This window comes from Aythya marila, assembly GCF_965140915.1.
Source record: "Aythya marila genome assembly, chromosome: 19".
Taxonomy (NCBI): domain Eukaryota; kingdom Metazoa; phylum Chordata; class Aves; order Anseriformes; family Anatidae; genus Aythya; species Aythya marila.
Window position 1 is genome coordinate 11,904,765 of NC_139060.1, and position 19,601 is coordinate 11,924,365.

General features: G+C 37.3%; 1 protein-coding gene across 11 annotated transcripts in view; it reads left to right on the top strand.

Annotated features, from left to right (window-relative positions):
* Positions 1-19,067, top strand: part of RALGPS1 (Ral GEF with PH domain and SH3 binding motif 1) — a 118,409-nt gene extending 99,342 nt beyond the window's left edge. For 8 of the 11 annotated variants that reach the window (XM_082775552.1, XM_082775556.1, XM_082775551.1 and 5 more), the window contains 9 exons: positions 4,666-4,792; positions 5,659-5,810; positions 7,068-7,119; positions 7,405-7,485; positions 11,306-11,411; positions 12,560-12,652; positions 12,827-12,932; positions 14,012-14,103; positions 14,685-19,067. In XM_082775552.1, the coding sequence (XP_082631678.1) occupies positions 4,666-4,792; positions 5,659-5,810; positions 7,068-7,119; positions 7,405-7,485; positions 11,306-11,411; positions 12,560-12,652; positions 12,827-12,932; positions 14,012-14,103; positions 14,685-14,714 (839 nt within the window). In that variant the 3' untranslated portion in view covers positions 14,715-19,067. Of the gene's footprint in view, positions 1-4,665; positions 4,845-5,658; positions 5,811-7,067; positions 7,121-7,404; positions 7,486-11,305; positions 11,412-12,559; positions 12,653-12,826; positions 12,933-14,011; positions 14,104-14,684 lie in introns of those variants that run through there. The other 3 variants (XR_014318811.1, XR_014318810.1, XM_082775549.1) reach the window with 3 other exon arrangements.
* The last annotated feature ends 534 nt before the right edge of the window (positions 19,068-19,601 follow it).

Sequence of the window (19,601 nt, forward strand, 5' to 3'; positions counted from 1 at the left end):
AGGTTCTAAAAAATAGAACCTGTAAGTGAAGGGAATCAAAAGAACACCAGGTCCCTCTCTCTTAATATCTCATTTTGTTTGTTTGTTATGAATTTGGGGGTGGCATTAGTTGACCAAAGCAAGTCAGTTAAGTTTGAGGAAAAAAGGAAATAACTCCTTTTAAATAAATGTGAATGTTTAAAAACACAAAGTCTATAATGAAACAGTGAATTAAAGTTTTTCTTTCTGTGAAATTTTTAGAATTAGAAAATCTTGATTGCCAAAGTAGACAAATATTCTATACTAGTTATTGTCCTTAGGATAAAAAAATTACTTTACTTTTAGTAATGTTGCCAAACTACTTTTTGTAAATTTATCTTTACCTTAGAATAGAACACTAATTACAGCAACAGGGATCATGTGACAGAAATGTTTGTGTTCCCTGTATTCCCAGGGTGCATGGTATTAGAAATGGTTTGTTAGTTTTTTTTGTTTTCAAGTGAGATTTGTTGTGGGGGACAGCAGAAAAGTGCAGCCAGAGTCCTATTCTTACCATGTTCTTGTCTGAGAAGCTGGTGCAACACTGCATGTCATATGCATTGACAGGATCTAGTTGCAATACTTTGAAAATGAAATCTGTGCTTTGACACCAGCCGTCATTCTAGATTTAATAATTTTTATGTCTTTCTTGATTGCATACACAACGTTCTTCTTCATTTCCTTATGGTGTGTTTTGCAAGTAGGTCTTTGTGTTTGACAGTTTTACTCACTGAGTTTGGTTACAATGGCAACAGAAAAGTCAAAATTCACAGCAAAGATTTAAGTAGAGAATCTGTGTCTTAGAATGTCCTTATTTAGTTTTAGAAACAGAGCTGGTAAACATCAATTTTGCTTCTTAGCTACTCATGAAAAAATAGTAACTAGTTGAAGCTGTTTTTACCTTCTACAAAAAAATCCTGTCACTCAAATTTTTCATCATATAATATGCAACTCATTGCAGATTTTTTTTGTTTGGATGCCTAGTATTGGTTTATTGATAGACTAAGCAAATAAAAATTGTGAACCATTACTTCTTCACCCTGTTGCTCTATTTAAAAGCTCTGGAGACTGTAAATGTTCGCATGTTCTACTGAAGGATTGCAAAAGTAACATTCATTTATAACATTCGAAGGATTATTCATGGAAAAATTATGCAAAGGAAAAAAACCAGTGAGATCCTTTGGGACATGTGTAAACTTTTCCAAATGTTCTTGCCACAGACCGCTAAACAGTACTCAGTTCATTCTGATGAAGTTGTCTTACATTCCCTACTGCAAACAATTTTTAATAACGTTTTAATATTTTTATACGTTATTTTTTCTACATGTCAGCATAGACTTGAAAATGATGTTGAGAAATAATGAAAACCAAACTAACCCTTGTTACTGCCAGCTGACTGGAAAATCCTACTAAGAGTGCTTTGTCTCCATGAAAGGCAAAAAAAAAAACAGAATAGCAATCATGGTAACAGTATGCACTAGGAGTGGAGCCAGGAGAGTTAAGAGAGTTAGTAGTAGCAGATGACTTCAGTTGTTGGAGGGAAAAAAAAAAAAAAGAAGAAAAGGGAGGGGGGGAGGGCAAAATAACTCATTCTCAAATGAATTTAAGTTTTGGAATTTTGTTATCAGCGGTCTCAGGCATTGTTCCCCCAGCTAATTGCTCAGCAGTCTGGTATGACCATAAACATCCCTTGGTCTGTGCAGGTTTCATCAGCATCTCACCACTTACCCTCCTTGGCATACTTCTTGGCACAGGCTTTCTTATATTTTACCCCTTTACAGAAACGAGGTCATCTCCCCTGTGCTCCATAACTCATGCTGACACCCTCTGCGCCCCCTGTCTTCTTACTGAATTGACTGTACCCTGCAGCAGAGTTCCAGTCTAACAAGAGTTCTGAACTTCTCAGTTCTTCTGCATAGACGTTTGACAGCCAAGCAGATGTAAAGACTTCATAAAGGTTTATAGGCTCAGATTCTTTTTGTCTTAACCCAGAGTTAACAGAGACAAACAGTATATATTTTCTTCTCTTGCCTTGGAGATGAGGAAGATACAGAACTATGTAGAAAATGGCCACTCCAGAGAGTATCATCAGCATATCTGATACTGGTCTTTACCTTCTCCCACCAAACATTCTGTTTTCATTGGGATCTTCCCTGAAGACACCTAACTAGGAATTAGAATAAGTCCATTATCTCCTTTCACAGGACTGATCAAAGCAATTGTAATGTCTAATGGTAAAGAAGCCAGGTTGGAACTGTTGGCTTAAATTGTAAGGCTCCTACACCTATTCCAACAAATTGTGTCACCACTGGGACATCTCACCTTACTTGGGCAGTATTTTAACCTGTACTGAAGTCTGATACAACAGGTTTTATATCAGTCCTCAGTATGAGATGCACAGTCCTCTTAGTCATATTACATCATTTGTTTCGCTTCTTTTTAACAAACTTTTTCTTTTCTCTGTCCAGGTAATAAAAGCTCTTGCTATAATTAACTTATAATGATTGCAAATATTTTTGTTTCTGTTATATTCATAGTGTAAATTTCACCCCATGCTTCCGAAGTGGGGATTTCATTTCCTAAACTAAAGTGCACTGTAGATTCTCAAAGATCTATTATTGTTGATAGACATCATCTCTATTTTTTATTTAGAGGCTTTTGTTACGGATAATGTTTGAACCTATATACTACCTGGAGATAAAGCCAACTGACTTTGATTTTGTTATGGTTTGATTGTGTCAGCACAAAGCTTGCTATTTTGCTTGTTTTTTTCTCTAGATAGATGTTTTGATGTAGTCTCCTTGCTTTGTGTCAATGAACATTGTCTTAGAATCAAACTAATTGAACAGTCTTACTGCTTTGAGTTTAGTGACTTTCCACAGTAAGAAACTTAATCCTTTAAACTGTTATGTATTACATCTAAATAACTTTGTTAAATTTTCTGTGGCATAGTGGCTGTGTGAAAAAGCACTGCAATATACTAGTACTCATTTAAGGCTGTGCTTTGCGATTGCTATTCTTTAACGGGCTGTAGTTTCAACAATTTATTAAACATTGTTTCAGTAGCTCTCAGTGAACTGTAATGTCATCCACTTAAAAGGATTTAATGTAAATCATGATTTAGAACTGGCAATAGCACCAGAGAGAAAGAACTGAACAACACAACAGGTAGCCATAGAAAACTGAAACAATCCTGTAGCCACATTAAGGGGCATCACACTTTCTGTTTATACTCTAACTGGTGCTCAGCCTCCATGGCAGAAGAGGAGAGTGAACCTTCTTCATCTTGGGGAAAAAGCTTCTAAGGTTTTCATAGAAATGCAACATCTTAATTGAAAATGTAGCAGAACATTGTACTCAGCCTTTTTCTTCTGACCTCCCAGGCATATGGTTCTGGTTGAATCTCTGGATCAAGAAATGATTAAAAGTGCATTTTTTTAGAATTGCATGTGACCTTTAAACATAAGACCTAGTCTGAAGCCACATGCCAGTGACTCATGCTACTAGTGTCATGTTTCACAAATTCTCAGTTGTGATAAACAAATGGTAGCAAAGCCAAGCAGGCAAAAATCCCCTCCTATATATGATGGTGTACATGAAGAAGGCAGAAAACAGGATTCAGTGTGTTTTGTCTTTTTCTTCTTTTCTCCTCCCACTAAAGGATGATCTGATGAACAGTGTTCATTAGAAGAATTTTCAGTAACTTAATTTCCTCTCTCTTGGCTGCTGGAAAGTTTCCTATTTCTTCTTGTTGTGAAGCTCTTTTTTGTTTGTTTGTTTGTTTGTTTGTCTGTTTGTTTGTTTGTTTGTTTTTTATCTGTTTTGCTGCTACCTAATCTATATCAAGGCTGGAAATAAGCAGGTGCGGGGCAGACAGCCACTTCCATGACCACCATTCCCACTTCTGTCATGAGTAGCAACATCACAACCAAATATTTATCAGTGAAATCTTAACTGTTTATTGTGAAGCCAAGAATAGCCTTGCATTCACTGAGTATGATGATAGGCCTTGTTGTTCACTGCTGTATTGCAGAGTTCGTTGCTGATCTTTTGCAAACTGCATCAAGGAACTGGAATAAGAATATCTTGTCCACATTTTCCATGGGGCCTCATAAAATGTGTTAAATGAGAGGAAAAATAATTGCAATGAGACATTGCTAAAGCTCATAGATGAGTGAGAAATAATACATCTGTCTGGGCATAGATACGTGAAAAGTCCCTGCTTTCTCTTACATGCTTAAACAGTGAGTCAGTATAAGCAGATTGTTTACAATTTATTCACAACATAGAGTTGTGAGTAAAACACTCCCTGCTCACACTCGAGGTACAAACGGACTGTATGGTTCTGCGTGTTACACTTCAGCACATCCAGCTTTTTTAAGGGTGCCAAGATTTTTTTTGTAGGAGTTCATTGTTGAAAGTATGTGCAAAGCTGTTTTAAAAATTGCTTCCAGGCAGTTCAAGTATATAGAGATGAATTCATAGTAGAACTGGATGTTATAACCCCAATGTGGAAGAAATACTTACTCAGAAATGATGTGTTCAGTATATCTGTAGCAATTAATTTTAATCAGCAGCTAAACACACAAGCCCATGACATTTCTGGGTTTTGCATCACTTCAATGTTAAATTATGTGTGTCTTTTAGGTCCATCTGAAGTGTCAGCAATTATGAAATTCAGCAGGAGACCAACATGTCCTGATGCCTCAGTAGCAGCAAGTCTTCCTACACCTCCAGTACCAAGGCACAGGAAGAGTCACAGCCTGGGAAACAAGTGGGTGTACACCAGGCTGTGTCACCATCAGGCAATTTTGCACATCACAAAGGTTTAATCTGGCAGCAGAACGCTCTTTGCTTTTGCCTCTTCCCTTTCCTGTATTGCAGGAGAGTTTCAGGCTTTAATGTCTATTTTGTAGGTTTTCTCTTTATAGTTTGTTTACACTGTTCTCTGCTAGTGCTAGAAATTGTCAGTACTCCAAAGTTGTATAGCTACTTTGGCTTGTGGACACCTGCTGTGCAGAACCGTATTTTATTTATTTATTTATTTATTTATTAACATCTCAACTAATAAATCTAAGGAAACATACTGGCTTCTTGGCACTCATTATCATTCAGGAAAGTTGTGACCTTTTGGACTGTTCTATAGGTTAGAAACATTTTTCTCTGTACCTCTTACCAGCTAAGTAAGAGCTCCCCAGTTAAGGGTAGCATATACCAAATTTCACATTTAATGGGTTAACAAAAAAGTAGTTCGCATAATTGATGTGTTAGTTCAGCTTAGTGCAGGATCACTGAGAAGTGCCTTAGATGGAGCCTGCTTGTTTTTTCTACCTTTGCATCTACCCGTGATGTTCACATACTGTACAGAGAGGAATAAAAAACTTACATAGTTTCCCATTTGCAGAGAAGTAATCCTTGTTACTTAAAAAGGCTGCTAAAATTTGAAACTCGTTCAGGTAGTCAAGGAGCATATATAGAAGCAGCGTGAAAACGAGCAGTGCCATTTATCTGCTTGCTACTTAATAACCCATAGATATTTATGATCATTGTATAAGGCAAAGTCTAAGCAGAAAAATCAGACAGGGTTGTTATCAGATGGCATAAGAAGATTCTTGCATTTTCCTCTCTATATTTTTCCAGCATGATGTGTCAATTCAGCATAGTGGAGAGCAAAAGTGCCACCTTCCCGACGGAGAAGCCACGCCACCTTCTGGATGACAGTGTCCTGGAGTCGCACAGCCCAGCCCGCAGCCACGCACTGAACTCAGTTTTCACCAATGGCATTTCAATAGGTAGGGTCTGGGGGGGAATTGCTATACCTGTTTTTGGGTCCCAGTTCTTTGGAAACTCTGAGAGATCCCCAAAAGCAGGAAATCATGAAGGTTATTAGCTCCTGGGCAAAAATTGATTCCTTTTATAGAAGAAATTAAATTAGAGCTACTGCTCAGATATTTAGTCAACTTTATCTCAACTTTCCAGAATTACCTAGTGATGGTTTTGGTAAAAGTGGCATGAAGGAGCACTTTCTTCCTATATGTTCTGTACATAACACGGAGTGTTTGTTAGCCTTCACAGGTTAAAAAAAAAAAAAAAAAAAAAAAGTGCTACTGCCAAGACAGTATATATTCACAAAGAATATATTTCTTTCACAAAGAAAACTAATTTTAACGATGTATTTTAGAAGGTGAGAGAATAATTTAGCTGCGCTCGCTGAGACATGAAAGAAGCTTAAAATAAACTTGTGAAAAAGGTTGATGGCAATAAAATTATGGTATTATAATTAACTAACTATAATGATAAAAACATCAATAATTGTATTCTAAGCAAAAGAAGGCAACCTTTTATGTGACTTAGGCTATTTCTAGAATAAGAAATAGACTGCAAAGGCTAGCAGAATACTTAATCAAGGAGAGCTTGACATTAAGATGATCTTTGGTCTTCTGAAAATACAGCCACAGTTCACTTCAGTGTTATACTTAGCATTAGAGCATCACTCTTGGACATATTAAAACTGAGTTAAATAGTTATGCAAGGGAAGGAGGGACAAATTGGTCATAAGCTTCAAAGAGAAAAAGGGATTATCATTGTGAATTCCATCACATTGATTTGTTATGGCTCCTAGCAGCAGCTGGCATACCGTCTGTTACGGGTGTGCTTGCTTGTTGAAAACAAATAATGCTATCTTGTCTAATAACTTTGAATTACAGATGTTGAGGTAGAAATACTGCTTTACAAAGTGATTGTATTTTGTGTTCTTGAAGTATTCAGCTTTTTAAGGAAAGGCAACATAATTAAAAGAAAAGTAACATGCAGATTTCTGGTATTTAAGCACAGCAGCAATGATGACTTCATCAGTGAGAAATTATAAATAGGCTGATGTAAGCCTCTTCCAATTTTAGATGTTACCATGGTCTCTAAAGACCAACTTGGAAACATGATTTCAATGAGCAATTTCCATGATAGTATATAAAAATTATTCTGGTGAGCCATATACAATGGCTTTTTATTGGTGGTTTTCTTACTCCTTCTCTGTACTCCTCTTTTTCTAGATAGCAGTGAAAGCTCAGAATTTAGTGAGGAGCTGTCATCAGGGCTTGAAAGGTGAGTTAGTTTTTGTTTACAGTCACTGAGCACTATACAGATTTAGGTGATAAATTCCTGAATGATCCCTAGCATAGATAAGCACTAAATAGTTATTTTTATCAAATTATTGATCAGCTAATAAAAAATTGAAGACATTTTTGATGTAAAGTACTGTCAGGTTGTTGTGTTTTTTTTCCCACAGACCTGAAAAAATTGGGAAATACCTCTTTTATGTTTACCAAACCCTAATTGTTGAAGTCTCAAACTAGACTTTAATTATCAGATATTTACATTCACAAACAGGGGTCGTTTGTACGCCACACTTGGGCCTAACTGGAGGGTACCAATCCGGAATTCTCCCAGGAGTCGAAGCTGTGTCTACAGGTACAGTTCAGGCCTACTTTGCTCAGTGTATGGTGCTAAACTTTCATCTGGGTCTCTGCTCTTTCCTAGATCAAAAAGGTATTTTGTGTCTTAAAGTATTCTTGTGTGACTGTATCAGCTTATGTGACTCTTTCTGTCCCACTTGTAAAAATTCCTGTTAATGCTAAAACAGTGTCAGGGCCAATTCAAATGAAATTCAGTTCAGGTGCTGATTGAACTGGTAATTACATCTGGCTTCCATATTGCAGAAAGCTGTTGTTTACTTTTGAGTTCTGTCGACATTTATCAACAGTCCCGGCAATCAGGGAAGGTCCCAGTCAACTGGCGGCTAGCAAACGTGACGCCCACATACAAGAAGGGCTGGAGGGTAGACCCGGGGAACTATAGGCCTGTCAGTTTGACCTCAGTGCCAGGGAAGCTCACGGAACAGATTATCTTGAGTGTCATCACACGGCACTTACAGGGCAACCAGGTGATCAGGCCCAGTCAGCATGGGTTTATGAAAGGCAAGTCCTGCTTGACGAACCTGATCTCCTTCTATGACAAAGTGACGCACTTGGTGGATGAGGGAAAGGCTGTGGATGTGGTCTACCTTGACTTCAGTAAGGCTTTTGACACCATTTCCCACAGCATTCTCCTCAAGAAACTGGCTGCTCATGGCTTGGACTGGCATGCGCTTCGTTGGGTTAAAAACTGGCTGGATAGCTGGGCCCAAAGAGTTGTAGTGAATTGAGTCAAATTCAGTTGGAGGCCAGTCACTAGTGGCATTCCCCAGGGCTCGGTACTGGGGCCAGTCCTCTTTAATATCCGTATCGATGATGGGGATGGATGAGGGGATTGAGTGCACCCTCAGTAAGTTCGCAGATGACACTAAACTAGGTGCATGTGTCGATCTGCTCAAGGGTAGGAAGGCTCTGCAGGAGGATCTGGATAGGCTGGACCGATGGGCTGAGGTCAACTGCGTGAAGTTCAACAAGGCCAAGTGCCGGGTCCTGCACCTGGGGCGCAATAACCCCAAGCAGAGCTACAGGCTGGGAGATGAGTGGTTGGAAAGCTGCCTGGTGGAGAAGGACCTGGGGAGTATTGGTTGATAGTCAGCTGAATATGAGCCAGCAGTATGCTCAGGTGGCCAAGAAGGCCAACAGCATCCTGGCTTGTATAAGAAGCAGTGTGGCCAGCAGGTCTAGGGAAGTGATTGTCCCCCTGTACTCAGCTCTGGTGAGGCCACACCTCGAGTACTGTGTTCAGTTTTGGGCCCCTTGCTACAAGAAGGACATGGAGGTGCTCGAGCGAGTCCAGAGAAGGGCGACAAAGCTGGTGAGGGGTCTGGAGAACAAGTCAAGGAGCAGCTGAGCCTGGAGAAAAGGAGGCTCGGTGGCAACCTTATCACTCTTTATAAGTGCATTAAAGGAGGCTGTAGTGAGGTGGGGGTTGGTCTATTCTCCCATGTGCCTGGTGACAGGACGAAGGGGAACTGGCTAAAGTTGCGCCAGGGGTGTTTTATGTTGGATATTAAGAAGAACTTTACTGAGAGGGTTGTTAGGCATTGGAATGGGCTGCCCAGGGAAGTGGTGGAGTCACCATCCCTGGAAGTCTTTAGAAGACGTTTAGATGTTGAACTTAGCGATATGGTTTAGTGGAGGACTTGTTAGTGTTAGGTCAGAGGTTGGACTCGATGATCTTGAGGTCTCTTCCAACCTAGACAATTCTGTGATTCTGTCAGTTTTATGACATTACAGAAGCAGGTTTGTCATGAAGGCTATATTAGCATTTAGATTGACTTGTTTTTAATAAAATTATTTGTGATGAATAATGAGGTTAGAGGGATGCTTTCTCTACCCTTTCTCAAAATTTCCTTCTTGACTTGTAGGACAGCTACCCATAACATCCATTTGTGTCAGAGAGCGTTAGTAGGATGTGTTGGTTTTGTGCAGTATAGAGGTGTGACCTTGGACCCAGAGTAGGCGAGGGAACAACTGCAATGCATATGTAGCAGGTACTCACAATGCTGCTAGTCACTAAGCCATGGACTTTTCAGAAACAGGTAATCCATTTACAACTCAAAGAGATGTGATGTGGAAAATAGTGTGTAGTTAGTCATAAAATAATTTTTAAAAAAATAATAAAATGATTGCATTCATACCTGTTGGAACTTGATAAATTCCATGATAGTTGGAAGTGAAGAAGTATATATAAGCAGTAAAGAAAATAGGGCCCAGGTACAGTATTCTGCAAATACTGAGACATAGTTTGAGTTAAAATCCAGTCAGTTTTTATTTTGTCTAAATTATTTTACTATGGCTTTTGTAGAAATGTTGATACAATACATAAATGTAAGTGCAGCCATTTTACCTGAGCTAGTAACATCTGACAGCAGCACAGGTCAGAAGTTGTACAGGATTGTAAATACATGTATATACATTATAAATAAATAAAGGAGTAACATTTAAACAATATTTCAGTTACACCTGCTTCTGAAAAATACTCCCTTATGCACGTCTGTATAATAATACTGGGAAGAATACACATAGCACAGAGAGGGCAGTTCCATTTGATCAAAGTAGTTGTACCTGCCAGTTTGAAGTGCAGGTCTTGTATAGGTAGGTGCTGCTGTGTATATCACATTCACTAGCCTGTGTTTTTATGATACCATCTGACTTGTTCATATACAGAATGATGTTTCTTCTGCAACTGACTGTGAGATTGTGTGCATGTCCTTTTCCTTGTATTCATTATCAGACATGATTTAGTTGTCTCTGGTAAACTTCATTGGAACTTATATTTACAAAATATCAGGCTTGGGATTACATGACAATGAAGAGAGGTTAGCAGCAGATAATTCTAGTAGATCATCACTCACTAATCAATCTTTGGTTGTTATTAGCAACTGTTTATATTTCCAACTTAGCCTGTACTTGGGTTCTTTCAGTTGCAGCACTTTTTACTGTAGCATGTGGGAAGCTCTATCAGGAAGCCTCTGTCAAGGCTATATGGACTCTTTACCAGGGATTTGACTCTTTATTTGGGAGTGTAGTGATAGGACAAGCTTTAAAGTAAAAGACGGTGGATTAGATATAAGGAAGAAACTCTCTGCTATGAGGGTGATGAGGCAATGAAACAGGTTGCCTAGAAAACTCAGGGATGTCCCATCCTTGGAAGTGTTTAAGGCTAGGTTGGATGGGGCTTTGAGCAACCTAGTATAGTGGTAGGTGTCCCTGCCAGTGGCAGGTGGATTGGAACTAGATGGTCTTTAAGGTTCCTTGCAACCCAAACCATTCCATGATTCTGTGTTTGTACGGGGTATGAAAATAATATTTTAATCACTGTACAATAACAATTTGTTACTGTTACTTAGTTACCTCAACTTTTTTTCCAATTAGCCAAGGTAACGTCATATATTTGTTTTTGGTAGCTAAAGCTTCTTTTAAGGTAAAATTATATTTGTGGGAGCTCTTATTGCTGAAATTTTAAGCTATTAATTTTCAGAAATCCAGATAATTTAATTTACCAGAATAAAAACTGAAACTTGCTGAATTTCCCTTTGGCTTCAGGCCTTAGTATTTATTTTGCTTCATTTTTGTTTTATTTTTTATGTCTAAGCCCTGAGAATAGAATCTTTTGTTAACCTCCGATTTTTAAAGATTCTGCTTCCCTTTAGATGTCTAGGTCTGGAAAATACATATTTATAGGGTCAAATGTCTAGTGATAAAGTAGATTCAAGGCAATACAGGAAAAGTATTAGAGTTAATATTTAGAATTACATTATTTACCTCTTGTCCTTCTTTAGCTCAAAACATATGGTAATGTTACGTCTCTCTAGCCCAACAGGGTCCGGCAGCTACACGTTAGGTAGTTCTACAGGAGTCATTTCCATGGAAGGGCCATTAAGGAGAAAAACACTGCTCAAAGAAGGCAAGAAACCTACTGTAAGTGATTCTGTTCTCCCTGTGATTCTAATTCAGTTGTGATTGTTTTAATTTCTAGGATTACATTCAACTTGCAGACTAATAGTACACAAAATAATGTGTACTATTGTGTTCCTTGTTATTACCTGTAATGTGTTCCTTGTTATTACCAACTGTAAAATCATGTGGAAAGTTTTAACTAGGATATAACAAGGTTGTAATTCTTGCATGTCATTTGATTTACAGCAGCTTTATTTCTCCCTTCATTTGCACAAAATGTCTCTTGTGGCAGCAAAGCAAGTCCCAGACAACATTTTAAATCAGCATGCATTTCTGTGGGGGCAGAAATTTAGTATCATGGTGAAATGGGAAGGCTGCTTCCCTTAGCATCCACCCTTAGCATCAAAGTCATGGTCATTCATACTTACCCTAAATTCACAGGTCTCCAATGGTTCTGGTCTTACGCACTTGATAATTTTTTGTTTTCCGTAGAGTTAATTGAAAGTTTGTATGTGGAACCCTACTGTTCAATACCGAAAGATTTGAAGCATTGCAGAAATGTCATCTCAATAAATGTTAGTGATCAAATGAAGATGTCTAAGTTTTGTCCAGTAGAAGGCAGCATGCTACTTTGCAAGAACTTCTTTAAAGAACTTTACTGAGAGGGTTGTTAGGCATTGGAATGGGCTGCCCAGGGAAGTGGTGGAGTCACCATCACTGGAGGTCTTTAAAAGACATTTAGATGTTGAACTTAGCGACATGGTTTAGCGGAGCACTTGTTAGTGTTAGGTCAGAGGTTGGACTCGATGATCTTGAGGTCTCTTCCAACCTAGACAATTATGTGATTCTGTGATTTGCTGTGAAGCAATCAGTCCTGATACTTTTAGGAGATACCCAAGTAAGATAAGGCAGGGGTGTTGTAATTAGATGATCTTTAAGGTCCCTTCCAATCCAAACCATTCTGTGATTTTATGAAGATGGATTGCATTCACAGCCAGACACCTAAATTTAGGTATTTGGTTTGATTTACACCAGAAGACACTCTTTATCTAACTTTCCATTCCTGGCTTCTAAACTTACCTTTAGTAGCACTTGGACTTGCTGTTGAATATATTTTTAAATGTCTGAGATATGCTAAGTTTCTGTTATTGTTTTCCTTTCTGATTCAGCTCTCTTCATGGACTAGATATTGGGTTATGCTTTCAGGATCAACTCTTCTGTACTTTGGAGCAAAATCTTTACGAGGCACTGAAAGAAAACATGTAAGCTTTAAATTTGTTCTAAAAGCAAAAATTGCATATTCATAAGCAGATCTGAAATGGTATTTGAAGAGTACTTGCTTTTCTAGGGTAAGCAATATGTCTGCACAACTTTTGCAATGAGAAATTAATTCCTAGTACAGACTCAGCTCTGACTTATTTGTCTGTCTCTTCCAGTATAAATCTACACCTGGTAAAAAGGTTTCCATTGTGGGCTGGATGGTTGCACTGCCTGATGACCCTGAACATCCTGATATTTTCCAGCTAAATAACCCTGATAAAGGTAGGTATTGCAGGGTGGGCATTCTCTGCATTATATTCCTATGATGGGGAGTAATAGCTATTGCTGAGTTTGTAGATGACAATACTTACAGTGACACTAACTTAAAAGAATGAAGAGAGATTTTCAGGGAAGGATATAAATGAAGTTGATCATACTTCTATAATACCCTGAGGTACTTCTGTGGTGTCTACAGAGGTACTGCTGCACAGACAGTTACTGTAAGTTTTGCAAAAATTGCCAGACCAGTATTAGATTTCAGTAAGTATATGTACCTGCATACCCTAATCCCTGAGTTCTGAATAGCTTTCTTTAAATTCACCTGTATCAAATCTTGACTTACAGAAAGGAAAGCTAAAATATTATGAAAGTTCTCCAAACATCAAACCATTTACCAAAAAAAAAAAAAAAAGACATTTTTAATAATTATTTTTGAAGGGGTGTAACTCTTCCACTTTGATCCAACTTCAAAGAAAGTTCAGAAAGACTCTGGGATTATTTTGTACTTTTGAGTGGTTGCATAAAGATTTCTGAGGCTTCCTTCAGTTCTCGTGTGGTCAATTTCTGTACTGGACATGGATTCACATCTTTGATAAGTGCATCTCTTGGTTGTTGAATAAAATGCATAATGTGTTTGATAGCAAAAAATAAAAATTACAAAAAAACTAATCATGGAGGAAATGTGCAGTAGGACACTGAAGAAAACTAAGTTTCCAAATATCAGAAACATTCTTATAAGTTTGGCAGTAACTGCAAAAGTCTTAGTGAAAAGAAAGCCAGGAGTAAATTGAATCACCACACTGTCCTATCCAGACTTTTCTGTAGCTGTAATTTTGCCTCTCTCCCTACACACTCTCCTTAGCTTTGCAGAGCACTTATGTTCTCATGCTGCCTTCACCCAAGGATTGTTGGATAACATGCCTCACATGGGCTCTATTGTATGAGCACTGTGCTGTGTTAATTTTGTACTTCAAATGCTCATTAACAGTTTACTTAACAAATTCATTGTCTGCACAGGATTTAGAATTCACTGAAGCAGTATGTCTGCAAGTTTAGAGCCCTCAATTCTCTTATTTTTATAGGCAATGTTTACAAATTCCAGACTGGTTCAAGGTTTCATGCAATATTATGGCATAAGCATTTGGATGATGCATGCAAAAGCAACAAGCCTCAGGTAAGGCTGTGAAACTATTTCTACCCACTTTTTCCTATTTTTCAGAAAACCCTTACTACCTCTTTTAAATGTGTGCACACAGTCCTCTGGGGACAGATATAACTCCTTATTTTGTACATTCTTCCAATTTTTCAATAGGAGGAATGAAAGCTTTTTAGAACTGTAGATTTTTCACACCAAATCAGGATTTGTCACGGTTTACCTGTAGGTTTGGTGACCCTAACAGTGTTATATTAATAGGATGATGATCCATATGGAGATATACACATACATACACACACATATAGGATATATAACAAGATGCAGCTCAAGAATCCTTTTTACATGCACAGCCTCCCAACTTCCCCCCCCCCCAATGACTTCTTAGGATACTTTGTCTGGATTTGGTCCACAAGTAGAAAAATCATTTGAGTCTATATCTTTCCTTTCAGTTACAGGGTTAGCCCTCTTTTGGGCATTTGTGACTGATGATACTTTTTGCATTAGATAATAAAGTATCAGTACACTGTATTTTGCTGCTTCCCAATGCTGTAATATGCTCAGGAGCAATACACTGTTGAATAATTTACGTTTTCTTCCAGGTACCTGCTAATCTAATGTCATTTGAATAATTTGCTCTCTTACCTGCTGTGACTTCAAGTGCCAAACTGAAGAAACAAATTATTGTTCTCTAAGGAGGAAGAGGAGAAAACAATGGTTTCCCTGATGTGAGCCAGCCACAGCTGTTTCAGCACTTTCCTACGTAACTTGAAAGTGATTCTGAAACATATTTTAAAAGCAGAAAATGAATGTTGTCCTTAGGACCAGACATAGTCTCATGCACTGAGTGAAAGAAAAGTTAGATGGACAGAAAATTAATCCTGACTCCTGCAGGATTATAGAGCACTCAACTTTTTGTGGTCACAGACTGTCCCTGAACTGATGTTTGACCACAAACTGAGCATCACATCTTCTGCCTATCCTTTTTTAAACGGTTATTTTTATTGTTAAGCTGCTTTGTGTGACTGAAGAACATTTGGCCCATGTTGGGTTTCAATTCTTTCTAATGCACAGAATGATTGACAGTGTTAACTTGCTGCAGAGTGTCAATTAGAATAGAAAATTGTGGAACAACGTTTTTATAACCTAAGTGCACTGAGTTGCTTGGCAATGTGGCTGCCTCAGATTTTGTATCAAATCTCTGGACAATTCTGCTGTTCACATTTGAGCTATTTGGAAAAAAGGTATTTTGGCACAGGGCATTTTCTTTTCATTCAGTTATGACACTCAGAAACGCCATGACTATGTATTTAAGGTGTATGTTTTTAAATTTATGTTGTGTTAAAGGTCGTCTTTCATTCTCTTACTAGTGGTATAGCTGCTTACATTTTTTTTTTTTTGAATCTGGATGCTGTTCATCGTAAATTCCTTGATATGTGGAAGGAGGTGATCAGGTCCTATGATTCATGTGACCCTGGCTCTTCAGAATGATTCCATATCGTTATTTTCTGTTCTGTCTTTCTGTTGATGACCCAGCCCCATTCAATTCCTGTATATGATGCACCTTAATGGCATATAGTCATGGTACTGCTAAATCATGATGTCAATGAAAGCTAGGCAACACTGTCTGATAATGGAAAGGGTACAAAGAAACCTCCATGCCAGTGTCCACACAAAAATAAATAAATAAATAAATACAGAGAGCCTTATTTTTAACTGAGTCTTATCCTGTAAAGGAACTCTTCAAACCCTTCCTACTTCCATAGCTATATCCCTGCTGTGCCCTAGCACACCTGTGGCCAGAGTTGTTAGAATTTTATTCCTCTGATAAGTTCAGTGCTTTTTCAATTTGAAACTCTCTTGCTATAAGGCATCACTCCTTAATCACAGAAAGACGAAAATCTCTTTTTAATTTCCTAAGATTGCATGGCTCTAACAGCAGCAACAACAATCTGTACTGTTAAAGGTAGGTTGACCGTAATTTTTATGTTATTTTAATTGTCCATATTACAGTCCTGAGAATTAAGCCTAATTCATACCAGCTTTTCAAGAAAACCATTTCCTAACAACTCCTGCATTTAGGTCCTGGGACGTGAAAATTTATGTAAAGTTGACAGAGACTCTTCAATAGATCAAGAGTTGTGTGAAGAGTAGTATTGCAAAATATATTTATATTTTTTTTCGCTTTGTATGTTAAATTAAGACAACAATGAACCAAGAAAAATACAAGCAAAGTCAGAGCATCCAGTGCTATTAGAGACAGTGTAAAAGCTTTTGAATGCTAAAAACCTATCATCAGTAAATTAATTCAGACTGTTAGAATATATCATCTGAATTATTCTCCACCTGTGGACTTGTGTAATTAGTTACCAATGAGATTATTCATGAGAATACAGGTGTTACATGGACTGCCATCTTAATGAGTATGCTACCTATAGCCACGTGTATCATGTATTATTAGAATTCATAGGGTTTGAATGATGTCCAGTTTCTTCAGTATTTTAGGTTACACTTACACCCTTAAAGCTAAAGATGGAGTCTTATTTCTCAGTACATACTATGTGCAGATACATGTATTGCCAAAATACTATCCACTATACAGTAGCTACATTTTAGGTGGGCCAACAAATAAATACCTAGGAAGATAAGGTATTATATACAGGAATTAAATCTGTCGTGGTTTAACCCAGCCAGCAGCTAAACACCACACAGCCATTTGCTCACCCTCCCCTCTCCCTGTCTGGGATGGGGAAGAGAAATGGGAAAGTGAAGCCTGTGAGTTGAGATAAAGACAGTTTATTAAGACAGGAAAATAATAATAACAATAATAATAATAACAATAATGATGATAATAGTACTACTAATAATAATTTGTACAAAACAAGTGATGCACAGTGCAATTGCTCACCACCCACTGATGCCCAGCCTAACCCCGAGCAGTCCGGCCCTCCTCCCCCAGCTAGCCACCCCTATATATTGTTTAGCATGACATCAGATGGTATGGAATATCTCTTTGGCTAGTTTGGGTCAGCTGTTCTGGGTCTGTCCCCTCCCAGTTCTTGCTGCACCCCCAGCCTGCCCGTTGGCAGGACAGAGCAAGAAGCTGAAATGTCCTTGGCTTAGTATAAGCACTGCTCTGCAACAATTAAAACAGCGGCGTGTTATCAGCACTCTTCTCATCCTAAACCAAAACATAGCATTCTACCAACTACTAGGAAGAAAACTAACTGTTCTAACTGAAAACAGGACAAATCTTAACTGCAAGCATCAAGAATGGTGACCAATGATGGCACACTAACCAAAGAACAACTGTGCATGTAAAGAAGTGATTTTTGGGTGGGTGGTTGTGTGTGGTTTTGTTTGTGTGTGTGGTATTTTGTTTTGTTGTTGTTGTTTTTTACTTTATTAGTAGCCCTTTCCCCTTAAAAGGGAATAAACTGATCAGTCTTAAATGTAAGCTAAATTTAAAATTGAATGCTCATTGGCATAATGTGCATATATATTAGAACACCAATAACATATTTTCCAGCATATTGTAATTGAGATAAACTAATGAATGTCATGACAAATTTCAGTTATGTCTAACAAGCTTCACATGGAAAGAAGAATGATATGCCTGTACACACTCAGAACTTAATAGCTTTTAGAATTTAAGGGTATTTAAAGCATATTTGTTACTGTATTTGCAAGGGGCATATTTTTATTTTCTTTAAAGATACACTTTTACTCAAAATTATGAAATTATGAGCCATAGAGCTTGTTGGAGTAGTTACAAAAGGGTCCATTTTCACTTCTTTTAAAAAAGATTTCCAACTAAAAAGGAAACATCTTTACCAGAAAAGATCCAAAATAGTGTAGCATGAATGAATTAAAACGTTTATGAATGATTCCTACATCTAGTCATTTGTCACTGCAATATGTATTTGAAGAGAATTAAAACCTTTCAAATAATCCTACTGAGAACCTTGGAATTTGGAAGTGTGTCAGAAGAACTTGAAATCATTCACATTATTATAATTTTAATATTAAAAATATATGTATATATAAGGTAGATGAAAGTAGCAGATAATAGACTTACACAATAGTCAGGTAAAGTCTTTTCAGTATAGCAAAATTGTGAAATTACTGTACAATATAAAAAAAAGATTCAGAATGATGGAGCAGTTTAAGAATATTATTAAAAATAGCTTGAACCAATTTTAAATTAATTTATAAATATTAAACAGTTTGTGGCTACTGGTTTGGGATTTTTTGCTGTCATCTGACAGCATTTGCTGTCATCAGGTACTTTTAATGTGAATTGAAAGCTGCTATTGACATACAACACATTGCAAACAGGTACTGGTTAATACACCATTTTCACAAAAAAAAAAAGTCATAAACCATGCAAGTTTAGTCTATCAAAGGGAATAACTGCAATAGTTGTGTAGGAGCAAACATTACCTTAGAATGACTCCAGAATTGTGAAGGTATACAATGTATTCAGGCAATATTAACTACTTAATCTGCAATTTTAATGTTACTCAGTGCCAAAATGCATGTTTTTCCAAATAGCACTACAATGAGGCAAAGATAGTCCTTTTCAAATTGCAATTTACTTGTCATATTATAATCTAAACCAATTTCAACACTTTGGTTTGTTTTGTGTGAAAACTGTTGCACTATTTTTGGCCGTATTTTTCAGCAGTCCACTGCATGCCATTTGTGTAAGGATTCTTTCTCTAATTCTTGTGAAGTGTCTCACCTGTAATAACCACTAAACCCTAGCATTGGAATCTAGGTTTTTGGCAAAGTATTTTGTTACCTCAGTCTTGTATCAATTTGCTGTATTTTTCAGCTTGTTACATTGATAATGATTGTTTCACTAATTAAATACTTAAAGGTTAAAAAAAAAAAAAGTTTGTTTACTTTGACAGCAATTACATTTGGTTGTAAATTTAAAAATGTGTGAAGTATGTTTGCTGTTAACAATAAAATATTTTAAAAAGGAATAGTAGAGGTACAGAACGAATTTTTCAGCTCAAACACAGCCAACGTTTTATTTGTGAATGAATGATAATACAATCGAACAGATTTTATAGTGCCCACCATGATATGATTGATAGCTTAAATACAACAGAATCATAATTTCTAACATAAAATTGAAAATTCCTCCAGATTTTCAGTTCTGGGTTTGGAAAGTCCAAAGTAGAGACATTTATCTTACTGTTTTCCAAATGAAAGTATTTAATCACAGCCAAACACTCATATTGACTTGGACAGCAAAGTAGATTTATTTGCACTTATCATTAAACAGTATTTAGACACCTGGGTTCCCATTTCCTGTCTGCTGAAATCAATAGGACGTTATATTTCATCCAGTAATAAAACTATCTGCCCTACATTACACAGTATATCAGTTTTGACATTTGTAATAATACCTTCTGGTTTGAGATCTGAAATATTCTTTCTTATTTCAGTGATGAAATCAGGGTTCGCTCAGAACCTTGAAACACTGAGCACTGATAGGGAAATCATAA